Source organism: Hemitrygon akajei, chromosome 3 (assembly GCF_048418815.1).
Source record: "Hemitrygon akajei chromosome 3, sHemAka1.3, whole genome shotgun sequence".
Lineage (NCBI taxonomy): Eukaryota > Metazoa > Chordata > Chondrichthyes > Myliobatiformes > Dasyatidae > Hemitrygon > Hemitrygon akajei.
Genome location: NC_133126.1, coordinates 26,096,251 through 26,116,315, shown reverse-complemented (window position 1 = coordinate 26,116,315; position 20,065 = coordinate 26,096,251). Strand labels below are relative to the sequence as shown.

The 20,065-nt window shown below is 41.9% G+C and overlaps 1 protein-coding gene across 1 annotated transcript in view; it reads left to right on the top strand.

Moving 5' to 3' along the window:
• ttc7b (tetratricopeptide repeat domain 7B) overlaps positions 1-20,065 on the top strand; it is a 470,560-nt gene that overhangs the window by 308,212 nt on the left and 142,283 nt on the right. Inside the window, exon 17 of the mRNA XM_073039387.1 lies at positions 663-760. Within this exon, the coding sequence (XP_072895488.1) occupies positions 663-760 (98 nt within the window). The remainder of the gene's footprint in view (positions 1-662; positions 761-20,065) is intronic.

The following is a 20,065-nucleotide window of genomic DNA, read 5'->3' as shown; positions in this document are numbered from 1 at the left end:
TAATTTAAATATGTTGCTCCTACTTTATCTTGATTCTTTTCCATAAAGCATATACTGTCAGGTTAAAGCGTAGGAAATAGTTTATTATTGTCACATGTGAAAAGCTTGTCTTGCCTACTGTTTATACAGTCAAATAATTTCACAGTGCATTGAGGTAGAACAATGTAAAACAGTGACAATGCAGAATAAAGTGTAAAAGCTGCAAAGAAAGTGCAGTGCAAGTTCATAACAAGGTAGATTGTGAGGTTAAATCCACCTTATTTTTCAAGAGGTCTGTTTAAGCATCTGATATCAGTGGGATAGAAGCTGTCCTTGAATCTGGTGGTATGGCTTTCAGGCTTTTGTATCTTCTAACCATTATGCACTAAGACTCAAGGTCAGTTTCTATCTCGCTGTTGTCAAAGTCTTGACTGCTAAAATTGAATTCTTGGTCTTCTAATTTACCATATTATGGCCCTTGAACTTTATTTGTCTAACTGCACATCACTTTCCCTGTAACTGCAACACTATATTCTGTGTTGTTTTAATTTTACTATCTGCGTCCTTATGTCTGGAATTATTCACCTGGATCGCACAGACAGTTATTCACTGTATCTCGGTGCGTGACAATAATACAACAATTCCACTAAATCTATATTTTGTAATTTTGAAATGTGTTGCAGTGACTCCGGGAGAGGGAGCAGCCTTCTAGACAGAGTCATAGCAGACAGACGAAACCTGAACACCATCACTCTGCCTGATTTCAGCGATCCTGAGACAGGTAAAAACAGTCTTCTGTCTTCCATCTGAATGAACCACACATGAGCAAGTCGCTAATCTGTCAGTTCACTCCAACATACTCTTGTGTTTCCTCTGCAGTTGGTGTATTGGCATGAGGTAACAGGAGGCAAACAGGTCCATACTGACAATTAAACAACATAAGCCATGAAATAGCATCACTGAAGTTAAACAGATGGGCTCAGAACTTAAAGTAACGTTTGCACTGATTTTGATGCATTTAAAATTCTTTTTTTGTTTTAAAATTCCTTTGAAAGTGGAGAGATCTTGATGTATGCCACTCAAGAATTACTTAATGAATTATCCTGAAAATAACAGCACAGGCTTTTCAATCTGACTGTTTACACTTGACACAAGCCTCCTCTCGCCACCTTATCCGTCTGTTCCTCTCTCCCTCATGTTTTCATACTGTGTTGATTTGGATTGCACAGACACAGCTATAACCTAGGTCCCAATTGCTGAGACTTTTTACTTAAGTGAAGCTTCATTTTTCAGGTTGGATGCCAGTAATGGAAGTGGACCTAACAACCCCTGCAGCAAAGGGGAAATTTTATAAGCATTTTAGGTGCAAAGATTGGGTATTTTAAAGATTATGTGTTTTAAGGGGCTACCATGTTAATAAGCCAAGTAATCTTACAAACTTCACTGCTCTTTATGGCACCACTTGAAAACCATTCAGCCCACTGTCCTTGTGCTAGCCCATACAGAACTACTAAGAAGTTTTCCACCTTCTTTCTCTTTTCCCACAACTCTGCAGATGTTTCTTTTTTGAGGAAATAATCATTTACACTTTGAAAGTTACCATTGAATCTGCTTCTGCCTCACCTTCTGTCAGTTCAGCTGGAACTGTTCTGGTAAATAACTCTGAAATCACATTATAGCTGGCATTCCTATTTTCTCCTCACTCTGCCAACATCACAGATGTGTCAGGATGAGATCCACTGGTGACTGGCAATCTTTGCTTATATTACCAAAGTGACTGCATTCCCATTGGTACCCAAGCAGAAGAACATTTTGAATGGGTTTGCATTGTGAGAGGTGTGATAATGTCACATTTCACCCCAATCTTCTTCAACTTCTGCATGCTTTCAAGAAGAGTTCACTTGAGAATGTTGATCATTATAGAGCATAATATAGGTATACAAGATTATGAGGGATATACAGGGCCTTGGAAAAAGTATTCAGTCCCAAGCCCTTGTCTACAAAACTGAGTATTTCAACTAGGAATTTTGATCAATTTAACTGAGAATTTTTATTTGTGTATTACATATTCCACAATAGAGCCCAAAAAGCAGGGAAAATTGTAAAACATGAAAAACTAAAAGTTCAAAAACTGAAATGTCAGCAGTTCAAAAGTGTTCATCCCCCTTTGGTCGGTACTTAGTTGAAACTCCTCATTCAGCTATTACAGGTGGTAATCTTTTTGGATAAGTCTCTATTAGCTTTGGCAAATGTGATGGAGCAAGATTTGCCCGTTCCTTCTTGCAAAATTGCTCAAGCTGTGCCAGGTTAGTTGGGGAGTGGTGGCGGACAGTAAATTTTAGGTTATGCCAGAGAAGATCAGTCAGGCTAAGTTCAGAACTCTGACTGAGCCACTGATGGACATCATTTTCTTCACTTGAAGCATCTCCGTGGTTGCGCTGTCTGTGTGCTTTGGGTCGTCCTGTTGAAAGGCGAACTTCCTCCTTTGATTAAGCTCTCTGAGAGAGGCTACCAGGTTTTTATCCAGGCTCTTCTGTACTTAGCAGCATTCATCTACAGGTTTCCACTTCCTGCTGCTGAAAAGCATCCCCCATGACATGATACTTTACATCCACCATACTTTAGGGATGGTGTTACCTGGATGATGTGCAGTATTAGATTTACGCTACACATACCACTTAGTGTTGAGGTCAAAGAGTTCCACTTTAGTCTCAACCAACCACAAGACCTTTTTCCATATCTTTACAGTATCTTGTAAGCAATGCTTTGCAATGTCTATACGGGCAAGGATATGCTTTTTTTTTGCCAGAGCTTCTACCTCTCCCTGCTTCCTCAACACTACCTCCACCTCTACCTATCTATATCTTCCACAAACTTGACCAGAAAATCATCAATTCTGTCATCCATGTCAAAGAAGTGTCCCAATACCAACCACTGCTGAACTTCACTAGTCAATAGAAGCCAACCAGAAAAGACTCCCTTTATTCCTACCCTTTGCCTCCTGCCAGTCAGCCAATGCTCGATCTGCACTAGTATCTTTCCTATAATACAATGGGAACTTATCTTGTTAAGCAGTTCTATGTGCGGCACCTTGTCAAAGGCCTTCTGAAAGTCCAAGTATATAACATCCACCAATTCTCCTTTGTCTATCCTGCCTGTTATTTCTTCAAAGAATTCCAGCAGATTTGTCAGGCAAAATTTTCCCTTAAGGAAACCATGCTGTCTTTGGTCTATTTTATCATGTGCCTCCAAATACCCCCAAACCACATCCTTAACAATGGACTCCAATATCTTCCCAACCTCTGAGGTCAGACTAGCTGGCCTACAATTTCCTTTCTACTACTCTCCTTCTTGAAGAGTGGGGTGACATTTGCAATTTTCCAGTCCTCTGGAACCTGTGACAATAATACATGTTATTTTAGTAATATAACAATAATATTACATGTGAAAATAAGAAACCAATTTACCAATTATATACATTCACAAAAGGATATTAGCCACTGGGGGAAGAAGAACTGTAGATACTGGGGATCTGTCTTGAGATGGGAACTTCAGGTCAAGAGGGCACCGAGCTGAGGTTTCTACACGATCATGGCTCAGACTTAGTCACTTTTAAGTTCATATTGATGGGTTTGGGGACAGAGAGAAGAGGTAGGGGTAAGCTTAGGATGCAAGGACAGGGAAATATTGAGGGTCAAGGATGAGAAAGATTTACAGGTCAGGCTGCACTCTAGGCCTGTGGTGAAAGGCCAGCAGTGCGGACATGTGATGAAGGGCATCTGGAGTCAAAGTCTTTGCTCCACTCTCCATGCTCGAAGGCCAGTGACGTGGATATGTGATGAAGGGCATCTGGAGTCAAAGTCTTTGCTCCACTCTCCATGCTCGAAGGCCAGTGACGTGGATATGTGATGAAGGGCATCTGTGGATGTCGGACTGGCAAGTGCAGAGGACGAGGTCAGTGAGGATGACGGCTGGTGGACCCCCACCCCTCCCATGCCAGTAAGACCCCCATGTCAGCAAGTCCTGGAACTGGATATCCATGTGGGCAGGGCTGGTGACCTTCTAGGTGAGTCCGGAGTTTGAGGCCTGGAGCTTGGTAACCCGTCATTGGCTAGTCCTGGGGTCGACACCGAAGTCTGAAGCTTGAAGGTCGATTGGAAGTTGAAGACTGATGACTGAAACATCAGATATACGAGTGTAATAGTCCACTGGGAAATTTGGAGGCCCACTGTCTGCGGGTCCACTGGAGGCTGGAGGTCTGCAGGTCTGAACTGGGGTTGGTAGACTGTATGTGTGAATGGGTGGTGGGAGGGAGGAAAGGGATTTGTTTTTGCTGCTTTGTTCCTGCTGTTGTGTTGCATTATTCCTCTGAACACTGTGGGCATGCTATTTTGGTGCCAGAATCTTTGGCGACACTTGTTGGCTGCCCTCAGCACATTCTTAGGTCGGGTTGGTTGATAATGCAAATGATGCATTTCACTTTATGTTTCAATGTACGTTTGATCAATAAGTGAAACTGAATCTGAATCTCAAAGAAAATACAAGGGAAAAGTTGTGTGTCCTTTCTTTACCAAGACCATAATGTGCAACCATGAGTCATGAAATAAGGAATCCTGATTCAAATGATAGAACTCAGAAGCTCTTTACACATGCAGTCGCTTCACACAAAGGATATCAGCACCAGTAATCAAGTGAGAAATTGTTGTCCTCTGTGTCACTCAGCAGACAGTCACCTTCATAAAATACCTTAACACCTCATGTTCTGTACATAAATGCTGATTCTCTGGCATCATTGTTAGTGAGTCCTCGTTTGTGAATGCATACAATTAGTACCTGATGTGGCTTATTATTGTCACATGTACCACACAAACAGGCTTCTGTAACCTCCTCTCTGATGGTAGTAATAAGTAGAGAGCATGTCCTGGGAGATGGGGTTCTGTAATGATGGATGCCACCTTCTTGAGGCATCGTCTTCCGAAGGTGTTCTCAATGCTCGGTTGGCTAGTGCCCATGCTGGAGCTGACTGAGTTTAAACCGCTCTGCAGCTTTTTCCAATCTGGTGCAAAGATCCCTCCATAGCAGAAGGTGATATAACTAGTTAGAATGCTCTCCATGGTCAAGGTCATAAGGTGGGAGATGGTCACAGGGGTAGTTGAAGGTCCAGAGCCTGCAAGTCCAAGTCCACTGGAGGCCCAGAAGATGGCTTGTCTGAGGTTTAAGGCATTTGTATGTGTATGGTTGGTTGGGTGGGTGGGCAAGAGACAGACAGTTACCCTCATATAATGCTAAAACGCTTCATGTTTTGTACATAGAGTGCTGGCTGCCTGATATCATTGCTAGGAAGCCCTCAGATTACAGATGTCAATAGCAGGTATGATAAATCACTCTCCATCGCTTCCACAACAGTCCCAAGGACACGGCCACCTTCATGGTAACGAACATCATTAAATAACTATTTCATTTCAGTCACACTGCACGCATACACCAGTCATGCCTTCAGGGATAAGAATTTTTTTTCCAGGTTTTGACCAGTCATTGTTTATGTCAGACTCAGGAATTAATAAACAGGACTGGTTTATGTAGGTGTTCTACTGTGATGAATCTGGACTCTGGCAAAAATGATTTAGTTTAATTTGGCATCATGTTTAGCACAGAGATTGTGGGCTGAAGGGCCTGTTCTTGTACTGTACTCTTCTATGTTAGAGTCATATAACACTGCAAGCACAGGCAGAGGTTGTAAGTATGTTTCTAGGATGTTTTTCTTCTTTCTTTGTCTATTAGTACACCTCTAGTGCACTGAGAGTGGATCTAGTGTTAATGGTATGCTCTTAGTGTGAGATGTGGGAACTCTGGGAGATCTCCAGTCTCCTGATAACTATCTGTACAAAGTCCACTGAGCTGCAGCTCTTAGAGACCATGTTAAAGAACTGGAGCTGCAGCTCGATGTCCTTCAGCTCATATAGGAGAATGAGGAGGTGAAATAGAGGAATTACAGGGCGGTAGCCACTCCTAAGATGCAGGAGGCAGGTCCCTGGGTGATTGCTGGGAGAGGAAAAAGGAATAGGCAGCCAGTGCAGAGCACCCCTGTGGTCATTCCCATCAATAATAAGTATACTGTTTTGGATACTGTTGTGGCGGGGTGGAGGAGGATGACCTACCAGGGAGAAACCGCAGCAAGAAGGTCTCTGGTTCTGTGGCTCAGAAAGGAAAGGGAGAGAAGAGGACTTGTTAAGTGGTTTCATGTCAAAGACCTTCTGAAAATCCAGGTACACAACATCCACCGATTCTCCTTTGTCTATCCTGCTTATTATTTCTTCAAAGAATTCTAGCAGTGGAGAATGGGATGGGATGGGGAAAAGAGAGGATGTTCCAAGATATTTGATTATGCTGGCTATTTTACCAAGGTAGCGAGAAGTAAAGGTCAGGAGGATAAGGAGCAGTTCTGCAGGACTAGGGAGAAAGGCAAATGTTGTTTCCAATGCAACATGAAGAGAAAATGATGGAAATATTCCACAGGTCAGATGGTATCTGTGGAGGAAGAAGCAAGAGTTCTTGTTTCTTCTTGCCTTTCGTGTTTCCTGAAGTGTTAACCCTATTTCTCTCTCCACAGATACTATCTGACCTGTGGAGTATTTCCAGCATTTTCTGTTTACGATTTCAGATTTCCAGCATCTTTTCTGATTTTCATTTGCTGTTGTTTCCATTGGAATGCTTTGTGGGAGTTCTGAGATGTATTTTGAAATCAAGGTTGGATCTGCTATCATTTTTAACTTGCTGTGACAAGCACTTGTTTACATGTAACAATGCAAATCATTCTGCAAATAGCAGATGCACAAATAGAAATATAAGGCTCTACTTCTTTTTCTCCAGTCTCTTCTCCTCACACAACAAGACGAACATCCGAGCTTTGAATAGCTTTGATGTTTTTGGATGTGGGCATTGTTGGTAGGGCCAGTAGTTACTGTTTAACCCTCCGAAAAGATGGGGGAGACTGCAGCTGATATTTGGTATATGTGTTTCCTCTGGTATGTGGGTTACCATAAAACTGTAAGACATAGGAGCAGAATTAGCCCATTCAGCCCATCGAGTCTGCTCCACTGGCTGATACTGGATCCCACTCAACCCCAAACCTTGCCTTCTCTCCATGTCCGTTGATGCCCCGACCAATCAGGAAACGATCAACTTTCACCTTAAATATACCCATGGACTTGGCCTCCACTGCAGTCTGTGGCAGAGCATTCCACAGATTCATTACTCTCTGGCTAAAAAAATTCCTCTTTACTTCTGTTCTAAAGTGTCACCCCTCAATTTTGAGACTGTACCCTCTAGTTCTGGATACCCCCACCATAGGAAACATCCTCTCCACATGTCTTTCAAACACTCAGTAAGTTTCAAAGAGAACCCCCCCACCACCGCCACATCCTTTTAAATTCCAGTGAGTACAGGCCCAAAACTGCCAAATGCACCTCATATGTTAACCCTTTCATTCCTGGAATCATCCTCGTGGACCTCCTCTGAACTCTCACCAATGACAACACATCCTTTTTGAGATATGGGGCCCAAAACTGTTGACAATACTCCGTACAGCCTGACTAGTGTCTTTTTAAAGGCTCAGCATTATCTCATTGCTTTTATATTCTATTCCCCTTGAAATTTGCCTTCTTTACCACAGACTCGACCTGTAACAAGTATAGTGGTTTAACCCCACAGTAATGAAGATTCAGCTACTAGTTTCAAAGTTAGCATGCTGTTTGGCTCGGGGGGATGGTATTTGTAAAAGGGTAAACACAAGTGCTGAACATCTTGAACAACACACATAAATGCTTTAGGAACTCAGCAAATCAGCTATGGAGGGGAATTAGCAGTCGACATTTTGGGCTGAGACCCTTCATTGGGACATTAGATCTTGTAGAAGGGTAGCCAACATTTCAGAAAACAATAGAAGGGGCTGTGGTTGAGAGAATTTTATGGGCTTGTTTGCTTTGACCCTATGTCCATGATGGTTTTATTTTTTTATTTAGAGATACTGCATGGTAATAGGCCCTTCCAGTTCAACAACCCGCACCACCCATTTTTACCCATGTGAACAATTAAACTACTAACATCTTTGGAATGTGGGAAGAAACAGGAGCACCCAGAGGAAACCCATGAGGTCCTGGGAAGAACGTACTAACTCTGCTTACAGACCGCAGTGGAATTGAACCTGGGTCGCTGGTGCTGTAAAGTGTTACACTAACCACTACGCTGCCATGCCAGATTAGTATACAGCATCCTTTTATGTAGCACCTTACTGAATGCCTTCTGGAATTTTTTTCCTTTTTTTAGTTAGTTAAAGAGGTTCTTATTAATAATTTACAAGTTTATTCTAATGCTTCACCTTCTCAGATTGTTAACAGATCTATTAAATGATTCACACATAAAACTCAGTGTACACACATAAACTCCTGCAGAAGAACAGCGGGATCTTGGGGTTCATAATCCATAGATCCCTCTTGTTAAGAAGGCTTTCATTAGTTGGAGGATTGAGTTCAAGAGCTGTGAGGTAATGTACCTCTGTAAGACCCTGGTTAGACCCCATTTGCAATATTGTTTTCAGTTTTGGTCACCTCCTTACAGTTTAGTGTCTGTAGTGCCTGGATTAGTGAGCATGATTGTTGAATGAACAACGGTTTTTCTCTTTGGAGTGAAGATTCAAGATTACTTACTGTCATTTCCAGTACACAAGTGTAAAGGAGATCAAAATAATTATTACTCCAGATCTAATGCAGCACAAAAATATGCAATAAAAGCACAATAATAAAAATACAATAAAATATTGTCGCACAGTTAGAGATTGCAGATATGAATGGCGTTGTGGGCATCACTCAGTCATGGCTGAAAGAAGAGCATTGGTTAGAGCTTGACATCCAAGGATATACCTTGTATCAAAAGGACAAGCAGGTAAGCAGAGAGCATTGGGTGGCCCTGTTGTTAAAATATGAAATCAAATCCATAAAAAGAGGTGACATAGTTCAAAGTTCAAAATTATTATCAAAATACATATATGTGACCGTATACAACTCTGAGATTCAATAGACAGGAAGATGTAGAAACCTAGTGGGTAGAATTAAGAAACTGCAAGAGTAAAAAGATCCTGATTTGACTTATATACACTCCTCTGAACAGTAGCCAGCATATGGGATATAAATTACAACAGAAGATAGAAGATAGAAAAAGCATGTAAATATAGTCATGAGGGATTTCAATATGCAGGTAGATTGGCAAAATTGGGTAGGTGCTAGATCCCAAAAGAGGAAATAAATAAAATGCATATGAGATGGCTTTTTAGAGCAGCTTGTTGTTGCGCCTACTAGGGAAAGGCAATTCTGGATTGGGTGTGGATAATCAACCAGATTTGATTGGGGAGTTAAAGGTAGAGGAACCATTGGGAGGGACTGATTATAATATTATAGAATCCATGCTACAATTTGAGAGGGAAAGGGGGTATCAGTATTACAATGGAGTAAGGGAAATTACAAAGACAAGAGAGAAGAGCTGGCCAGAGTTGATTGGAGGGGGACACTAGCATGGATGATGACACAACAGCGATGGTTGGTGTTTCTGAGGGCAATTCGGAATGCACAGGATAGATATATCCCAAAGATGAAGAAATATTCTAAAAGGAAGATGAGGCAACTTTGGCTGACAAGGGAAGTCAAAGACAGCATAAAAGCAAAAGAGAAGGTATATAATATAGCAAAAATTAGTGGGAAGTTAGAGGATTGGGAAACTTTTAAAAACCAACAGAAGGCAACTAAAAAACCGTCAAGGAGAGAAAAGATGAAATATGAAGGTAAGCTACCCAATAATTTAAAAGAGGATGCCAAAAGTTATAGCAGCTATATAAAGAGAGAAGTGATTGTATATTGGATCATCAGAAAATAATGTTGGAGGGGTAATATTAGGGGTCAGAGAAAGGGCAAAAGAAATTAATATGTAATTTGTGTCAGTCTTCACTGTGGAATAACTAGCAGTATACCATAAACTTAAGAGTGTTGGGGGTAGAAGTGAGTGTAGTTGTTATTACTAAAGATAAAGTGCTTGGAAAGGTAAAAAGTCTGAAAGTAAACAAGTCACCTGTACCAGATGGGCTGCACCCTAGGGTTCTGAAAGAGGTAGATAAAGAGATTTTAGAGGCATTAGTAATGATGTTTCAAGAATCACTAGATCCTTGTTCCAGAGGACTGGAAAATTGTAAATTTTATTCCACTCCTTAAGAAGGGAGGGGACAAAAGAAAGGACATTATTGGTCAGTTGACCTGATTTCAATGTTGGTAAAATGTTGCAGTCCATTATTAAGGATAAGGTTTTGGTATGCTTGGAGGCACATGATAAAGTAGGTTAAAGTCAGCATGATTTTCTTAAGGGGAAATCTTGCCTGATGACTCTATAAGAATTCTTTGAGAAAATAAAAGGCAGGATAGACAAAGGAGAGTCAGTGGATATTGTTTATTTGGATTTTCAGAAGAACTTTGACAAGGTACCACATATGAGGCTTCTTAACAAGGTAAGAGCCCAGGGTATTACAAAAGTGTCCTGTAATGGATAGAAGGTAGAGAGTGAGAATAAATGGGGCCTATTTTGATTGGCTGCCAGTGGTGTTCCACAGGGGTTGGTATTGGGACTGTTTTTTTTTCACATTATATATCAGTGATTTGTGTGGCAGGATTGATGGCTTTGTGGCCAGGTTTGCAGATGACACAAAGCTAAATGGAGGGGCAGGTAGTGTGAGGAAGCAGGGAGTCTGCTGAAGGACTTAAGACATTGTGGGAGAGTGGGCAAAGATGGAATATAGTGTTGGGAAGTGTATGGTCATGCACTTTGGTAGCAGGAATAAAGACTATTTTCTAAATGGGAAGACAATTCAAAATTCAACGGTGCAAAGGATCTTGGGAGTCCCTAAAGGATAACTTGCAAGTTAAGTCAATGCTAAGGAAGGCAAATGTAATATTAGCATTCATTTCAAGAGGACTAGAATATAAGAACAAAGATGTAATGCTAAGGCTCTATGAGATGTTGGTCAGACCGTATTTGGAATTTTGTAAACAGTTTTGGACACCTTATCTAAGCAAAGATATGCTGACATTGGAGAGGGTCTAGAGGAGATTCATGAGTATGTTTCTGGGAATGAAAGGTTTAATGTTTGAGGAGCGTTTGATGGCTCTGGGCCTGAACTCACTGGAAAATGAGAGGGGACCTCACTGAAACCTATCGAATATTGAAAAGCTTAGATAGAGTGGATGTGGGGAGGATAGTAGTGAGTGAGTCTAGGACCAAAGGACCCAGCCTGAGAGTGGAGGAATGTCCATTTAGAACAGAGTTGAGGAGGAATTTCTTTAGCAAGAGGGTGGAGATTCTGTGGAATTCCTTGCTATGGACAGCTGTGGAGGCCAAGTGATAGAATATATTTAAAGAGGAGGTTGATAGGTACTTGAGGGTGTCAAAGGTTACAGGGAGAAGGCAGGAAAATGGGGTTGAAAGGGATAATAAATCAGCCATGATGGAATAGCAGAGCAGACTTGGTAGGCCAAATGGTCTAATTCTGCTCCTATATCTTATAGTCTTGTATAAATACATGTTAGCTTATATATATAGGGAGTGATTTTAGATCCATAAAGTGACACTAGGAACCGAAGTATGTGTACACAAGTTGATTCTGATGAGAAATGATAAAAGTAGTGTGGTAGGGGGTCTGGAGTGGTAGGTTAGTGGTTGGAGTTGTTGATAAGCCTTACTTCTTTGGGAAGGTAACTGTTTGAGTCTGTTGGTCCTGGCATAGATGCTATGGAGCCTCCACTCTGATGGGAGTGGGACAAATAGTCCATGAGCAGGGTGTGTGGGATCCTTCATGATGATACTGGCCCCTTTCCAGCACATTTCTGTATATAATTCCTTAATGTCAGGTAGGCAGGTGCCGGTGATGCATTGGGCAGTTTTCATAATATGAAGTGATGCAGCATGTTAGGATGTCCTCTACTGCACATCTGTAGAAGGGCATGAGTATAATGTACATAATCCTGCTCTCTTCAGCTTCCTCAAAAATAGAAACGTAGGTGAGCTTTTCTGGTTGTGTAGTATGTGTTCTGAGTCCATCAGAGATTGTGCAAGATGTGCACTCCCAGGAGTTTGAAACTGCTCTCAGTTTCCATTGCTGTGTTGTTGATGTAAAGAGGATGATAGGTAGTGCAAATTCTCCTGAAGTCAATAACCATCTCCTTTGTCTTACTGACATTGAGGAGGAGTTTATTTGTCTGGTACCTGGCCTTGAGCGCTTCCTCCTCCTCTCTGTAGGCCATCTCATTGTTGTTGGTGATGAGTCCCATCACTGTCGTGTCATTGGAGAACTTGAGAATGTGATTACTTGGGTGTTTGGTCATGCAGTCACATGTGAGCGGAGTATACAATAGTGGACCAGGACACAGCTCTGGGAGACACCTGTGTTGAGGATGATGGGGAGAGAGAAGAGGTTGTGTATCCTGACTATCTGAGGTCTGTTGGTTAGAAAGACCAAAACCTAATTGTACAGTGGTTTATTTAGACCAGACAACCTCAATAGGCAGACCGTGGGTCAGGTCCGGACCGCGAGAACCAAATGTCTGGACCGCGCTGACTCATTGGCACTTACGTGAACGCACCTGTCATAACATGTAAATAAAGCGTGTGCTGCTCTAATTTATTTTAACCTCATCCCACACCGTACACTTGACCTATGCCCCCATAGAGCGCACGACCTACTGCACGCTCTCTACAGTCCTCGACTAGACAGCAGCACGCACCAGTTTACCAGCCTGTCATCTAAGCGAATTGTTACCAGCAGTAATTCACGGACCCTAAACCAAGAACATCATGGCCTGCACAAAAAAGCGCAAAGTCAACCAGGAAAACCGACATGCTTAATATGGTGTGTGCGTGTGTAGTCCCAGATGAGTCATAATTAAATGGTTGGTTTTGGACGTATTTTGTTTCAAGAGTGCATTTTTTTTCTTGTGTGACCCACAAACAGACTTTGAGATTCCCAGGCCTAAATTATTACTACTACCACCACCACTACTACTTCTACTACTACTAATACAACTAATAATAATAATAATAATAATAACATCTGCCCATAAAACAACTTACTGGCGCAATTAAAACAAAACCCTGGACATTTTGGCCCTTGGCTTGGCATGCTTGACATAATTTGGCCCTTGTAGAAAACTAATTGGGGAACCCTGATTTAGACCAAAGAGTAGGAGTTTGCTCACCAAGGTCTGTGGAACAAAAGTATTAAATGCCAGAGTGAAATCCAGAAACACCATTTGAGAGGATGAGAGGTGACTTGATAGAAGTGTTGGAAATGTTAAGAGGCATAGATGGAGTGGACAGCTAGAGTTTTTTAACCAGAGCAGAAATGGCTAACACAAGGAGGCATAATTTTAAGGTGATTGGGGGAAAGCATAAAGGGATGTCAGTGATTTTTTTTTTTACACAGAGTGGTGGGTGTGTGGAATGCACTGCCAGGGATGGTGGTAGAGGCTGATACATTAGGGACATTTAAAAGACTCTTAGGTAGGCACATAGATGAAGAAAGGGTTGGATTGATCTTAGAATAGGTTAAAAGGTCAGCACAACATTGTGGGCTGAAGGACAGACTGTAATGTTCTATGTTCTCTGTTCTAAGACATTAAGTTTCTCCTTCCACAGATGATGTCTGACCTTCTGAGACTTTCCAGCATTTATTGTTTTTATTATGGAAATTTTAAACATGATTACACTTGAGCCTCGAAGCAGAGATTGTCAGCTCTCGAGCTGCATGTGTCAGCTTGGACAGCTAGTGTATAGGCATCAGTTACACTAGAATAGAGAAAGCCTCAGCCGGTCCAAGTTGCTGTTGTGCCCTGACACCTTTTGTCTGATCTTGTTAATCCATCATCTATCTCTGGGACTGGCATCCTTCCAGGATTCTGCAAGATTAAATTGCAAAGCACTGTTGCCAGCAACCCAGGAGGAAAAAGTCGATGAGCATGAAAAGAATTGCATATTTTTAAATTATCTTTGAATATTAGTTTAAAAACATTGAAAATGGGAGGATATTAATTGCTGCTTGACTAGACGGATAATTGTGATGGGAATTGAAGGTGCATGCAGTCATATTTAGCAGCTCAGATTCCGATTCATATATTTATCACATTTACATTGAATGCATACAGTGAAATGCATTATTTGTGTTAACAACCAACACAACCTAAGGATGTGCTGGGGGGAGTCCACAAGTGTTGTCGCGCATACAGGTGCCAACATAGCATGTCCACAATGTTTAGCAGAACAACACAAATAGAAACAACTGCAACTGCAACAAAACATGAAGAGCAAAACAAGCCCCTTTCCTCCCTCCCTCCCACCCACCAATTCATTCACACAGACAGGCAGCCTTCTGGCCTCTAACCTCCAGTCCCTATCCCAGATTATCAGATTCGCAGACATCAGCCCTACAACTTCCAGACATGCTGACCAAGGGGCTTCGACCATTGAGCCTTGATTTCTAAACTGACCAACTTCAGTCTTTGACCATCAGGCATCAGATTTTGGTATTGACCCCAGGACTCAATAGTCATGGGCCTTGAACTCCGGACTCTGAACCTGGACCTTGCAAACCTGGGTGAGGGGGTCATTACATCCCCCTCTCATTATCTCCTGCTACCTCCACACTACCATGCCCCTTACCCAGTACTAACCACCTGTTCTGCTTTACACTATACCACTTTAAACATTTTAAACAGACACCATTCGTTTACCATTGTGCTGCATATTTTTTTCTTACTGTTCTAGTTGTAGGATAGCCGCAACCTTTTACTTCATTAAAATTTCCAATGACATCTTATGTTTTACAGTGTAGAGATGTTCTTAATAGGGCAATTCAGATTTTGCTGTCTACAAATTGATAAGGTGGTTCATAAGGATATGGTATGTTGGCTTCATTAGTCAGCGGATTCAAAACCATGAGGTAATGTTGCAGCTGTATAAGAGTCTGGAAAGGAACGCCTTAAAGCTCTCCATTGATGCTGCAACAACAAACTTTTACTCAAGATCAGCTAGACCAAGGAGCTGATTATTGATTTCAGGAGCAAAAAAATGGAAGTCCATGAGCCAGTTCTCATTGGGGGATCAAAGGTGGAGAGGGTCAGCAACTTTAAATTCCTCAATGTTATAATTTCAGAGGACCTGTCCAGGCCCAGTATGTAAATGTAATTACAAAGGAAGTACTGCAACACCTCTACTTCCTTAGGAGTTTGCAGAGATTGGGCATGACATCTAAAACTTTGACGAACTGCAATAGATGTGTGGTGGAGAATATATTGACTGGCTGCATCACAACCTGGCGTGGTAACACCAATGTCCTTGAATAGGAAATCCTACAGAAAGTAGTGGATATGCACAGTCCATCATGAGTAAAGCTTTCCCCACCATTGAGCATATCGACACAGAGCGTTGTCGCAGAAAAGCAGCATCCATCATTAGGGACCCCCACCACCCAGCGCATGCTCCTTTCTCAATGCTGCCATCGGGAAGAAGGTACAGAAGCCTCAGGAGTCACACCACCAGGTTCAGGAAAAGTTATTACCCCTCAACTATCGTGCTCTTGAACCAAAGGGGATAACTTCACTCAACTTCACTTGCCCCATGATTGAACTGTTCCCACAAACTATGAACTCGCTTTCAAGAACTCTTCATCACATGCTCTCAACATTTATTGTTTATTTATCTAGTTATTTATTTATTATTATTTTTCCTTTTTTGTATTTGCACATTTTATTGTCTTTTGCACGCTGGTTGAACGCTCTGTTGGTGTGGATTTTCATTGATTCTGTTATGGATTTATTGATTATGCCTGCAAGAAAATGTATGATGACATATATGTGCTTTGATAATAAATCTACTTTGAACTTTTAACTTCTTTCTCAACAAAATATCCAGCCAGTTTCCCTTCCACCACCACCCTCCTCCATTGGGTAGAACTGGTCCTCACCCTCATCAATATCTCCTTTGGCTCTTCCCACTTTCTCCAATCTCAAGGGGTACCCAAGGGCATCCACATGGGCTTCAGCTATGCATGCTTTTCTGTTGGCTATGTAGAACAGTTAATGTTCCAATCTTCTCTGGTAATACTCCCCATCTCTTCCTCCACTACATTGACAATTGCATTGGTGCTGCTTCATGCACCCATGCTGAGTTTGTCAATTTCATCAACTTTGCCTTCAACTTCCACCCAGCCCTTAAATTAACTTGGTCCACTTCTGACTCTTCTCTCCACTTTCTCAATCTTGTTGTTTGCACAAACTGCATACCATCATCTTTTATAAACCTACCAATTCCCATGGCTATTTTGACTGTACCTCTTCCCACTCTGTCTCCTGTAAAATGCTACTCCCTTTTCTTAGTTCCTTTGTCTCCACCACATTTATTCCTGGGATGAGGCTTTCCTTTCCAGTATATCAGAAATGTTCTCCTTCATCGAAAAATGGGGTTTCCCTTCCTCCACCGTTGATGCTGTGCTCACCTGGATCTCCTCAATTTCCTCGACATCCACACTCATCCCATCTTCCCACCACCTTAACAGTGATAGAGTTCCTCTTGTCCTCACCTACTGCTTCCATGAGCCTCCGCATCCAACACATCATTCTCTGCAACTTCCACCATCTTCAAGGGATCCTAGCACCAAACACATCTTTACCTCCATCCCAGTCTCTACTTTCCGCAGAGATCACTCCTTCCGTGATTCCGTTATCCATCTCATCCCTCCCCTCTAATCTTAGAAATGTTACACGTCCCCATTCACCTCCTCCCTTGCCTTCATTTAGGGCCGCAAACAGTTATTCCAGGTGAGGCATCAATTCACCTGCAAATTTGTTGGAGCTGTCTATTGCATCCGGTGCTCCCAATAGGGCCTCCCCTACACTGGTGAGATCCGACATAGGTTTGGGGACCAACTGCTTTGTCAAGCACCCTCGCTACGTCCACCAAAAGCTGAATTTCCCGGTGGCAGACCATTTTAATTCCTATCCTCATTCCCATTCCAACATTTGGTCCATGGCCTCCTTTTCGGCATGATGAGGCCACTGCTAAGTGTGGAGGAGTACAACTCTTATTCCATCTAGGTAGCCTCCAACCTGATGGCATGAACATTGATATCTCTTTCCTGTAATGTTTTCCCCCTCCCCATTCACTCTTTTTCTATTCTCCACTCTGGCCACTTACCTCTTCTCACCTGCCTATTACCTCCCAAGGTGCCCTTCCTCCTTCCTTTTCTCTCATGGTCCACTCTGCTGTCCTATCAGATTTCTTCTTCTTGCAGTTTGAGAAGGATTCCCTGAAGGCCTAGATAGAATATATGTGGAGAGGATGTTTTCTATAGTGGGAGAATCTGTGACCAGAGGACACACCCTCAGAATAGAGAGACATCCATCTAGAACATCCACTTGGAACAGAGATGAAGAAAATGTCTTTAGAGGGTGGTGAATCTGTGGAATTCATTGCCACAGACAGCTATGCAGGTCAAGTAATCTGGTATACTGTATTTAAGGTGGAGGTTGATAGGGTCTTGATTCCGGAGGATTGGAACATTGTAAATGTCACTCTACTCTTTAAGAAGGAAGGGAGGCAGAAGAAAGGATATAGTGTGCCAGTTAGCCTGACTTTAGTGGTTGCGAGGATGTTAGAGTGCATTATTAAGGATGAAGTATCAAGTTACACGGAGGCACATTATAAAATAGGCCAAAGTCAACTTGGTTTCCTTGAGTGGAAATCTAGCCTGACAAATTTGTTGAAATTTTTTGAGGAAATATAGCCAGGAAAGACAAAAGAGAGTCAATGCATGTGGTTTATTGGTATTTTCAGAAGGCATTTTACAAGGTCCGCACATGAGGCTACTGTTGCAAAAAAAATACTTACTACTTATGACGATTAGTGAAGCACAGAGAGATCTGTATTTACTGACAAGTACCTTTATTGTTTAAACTAATAAGTATGTGAATTCATACACCAAATACCTTGTGTGCACACTCACTAGGTATCTCTGACTCTCCTGAATAGTCAAAGAATAGCAAAGGTACTACCCAGGCAAGTGAGTTTACTCTGACCAGGCGTTCCTCCTCTCGATTCACTCACCACGTGTTTCTCACAGGGTTGCTATCTGCGATGGTTATTCTTCAAAGTTACCACTACCAGCACACACAAAGCATCCACTTTTATATCCATTCCTTATCAATTCAAATATCACATTCCAGTGTCATTGGCCACAGGTCATGTGTCTGTCCTTTAACACCTTGTTATTGGCTCTGCTCCAAACTAGCATCAATTTATTGCCTTCTTCCCATCAAGTGACAGTCAATAATTTATGGCTCTTTGTTCTCAATCAGCAATGAGCTCAAATCATTTCAGGCAGGCATCAACCCCAACATTCACAAACTTTCATGTTATAGCCAACCAAAGAACATCCCACAAATAACTTCTTATTTGGAAATGATCTCCAGTCCAACTACCTGAAGACTCATTCTGTCTTCTTTAAAACATTGATCAAGCTCAGCATGTCAAGCTCACAAAATAAAGAATAGAGTGTCACAAAATAGCAGCCTCCATCTCCAAGCATGTGGCAGGAACAAAGACAGTTAGTCTGTTTGTTTCCACTGTCCTTGATACATTTGAATTCACTGATTTATAGATTGTCATTCTTTCTGACCAACACTCCTTAAGATAAGAACCCATGTTATTAGAGGAAAATTATTAGCATGGATAGAAGATTGGCCGACTGGCAGGAAGCAGAAGTGTGAATAAAGGAGGCTTTTTTTGATTGGCTGCCAGTGGATAGAGGCATTCTGCAGGGGTCAGTGTTGAGACCGCTTCTTTTCGCCTTATATGTTAGTGATTTGGATGACAAAATCAATGGCTTTGTGACCAAATTTGCCGGCGATACGAAGATAGGTAGAGGGGCAAATAGTGTTGAGAAAGCAGTGACTCTGCAGAGGGAGTTTGGGCAAAGAAGTGACAAATTGAATATATTTTAGGGAAGTGCATAGTCATACACTGAGGTAGAAAGAATAAAGGCATAGACTATCTTCTAAATGGGGAGAAAATTCAAAAATCAAAAGTGCAAAGAGATTTGGGAGTCCTCGGGCAGGATTCCCTGAAGGCTTAGATCTAGTAGATGTAGACAAGATCTTTCCTACGCTGGGGGAGTCTAGGATCTGAAGACATAACTTTACAATAGAGGGTCCTCCATTAGAAAAGAGATGAAAATTTTCTTTAGCCAGAGGGTGGTGACTCTGTGGAATTCTTTGCCTGAGACAGCTGTGTAGGCCAAGTCATTGGGTATACTTAAGGCAAAGGTGGTAGGTTCTTGATTAATCAGGGTATCAAAGGTTACAGAGAAAAGGCAGGAGAATGGATTTGAAGGGATAATAAATCAGCCATAATGGAATGGCAGAGCAGATTCAATTGACCAAGTGGCTTAATTCTGCTCCTATATCTTTTGGTTTCCTCCAGCCCTTTACCTTTTCCACGGACCTGGCTTTACCTTCTAGCTAGTCCTTGTTCCCCTCACCCATTTTTCTTATCCTGGCATTTTCCCCCTTCTTTTTCAGTCCTGAAGAAGGGACTTGGCCCAAAACATCAATTGTTTATTCATTTCCACAGATGCTGCCTGACCTGCTGAGTTCCTCCAGTGATTTGCATGTTTTATTCTGGATTTCCAGCATCTGCACTCTCCTGTGTCTATAAAACTCTGGTTAGATCACACTCAGAATATTGTGTTCGGTTCTGGTCACATCATTGTAGGAAGGATATAGAAGCTTTAGAGGGAGTGGAGAAGAGATTTACCAGTATGCTCCTGAATTAGAGAGCATCTCTTATGAGGATAGCTTGAACAAGCAAGGGCATATCCCTTGCATATATAACAAGGGCATATATAACAAGAGTCTATTTCTCTAGCAGAAGTGGCTCATACCAGGAGGCATAATTTTAATATGATTGGAGGAAAGTACAGGAGGATTATCAGAATGTCTAATAACTA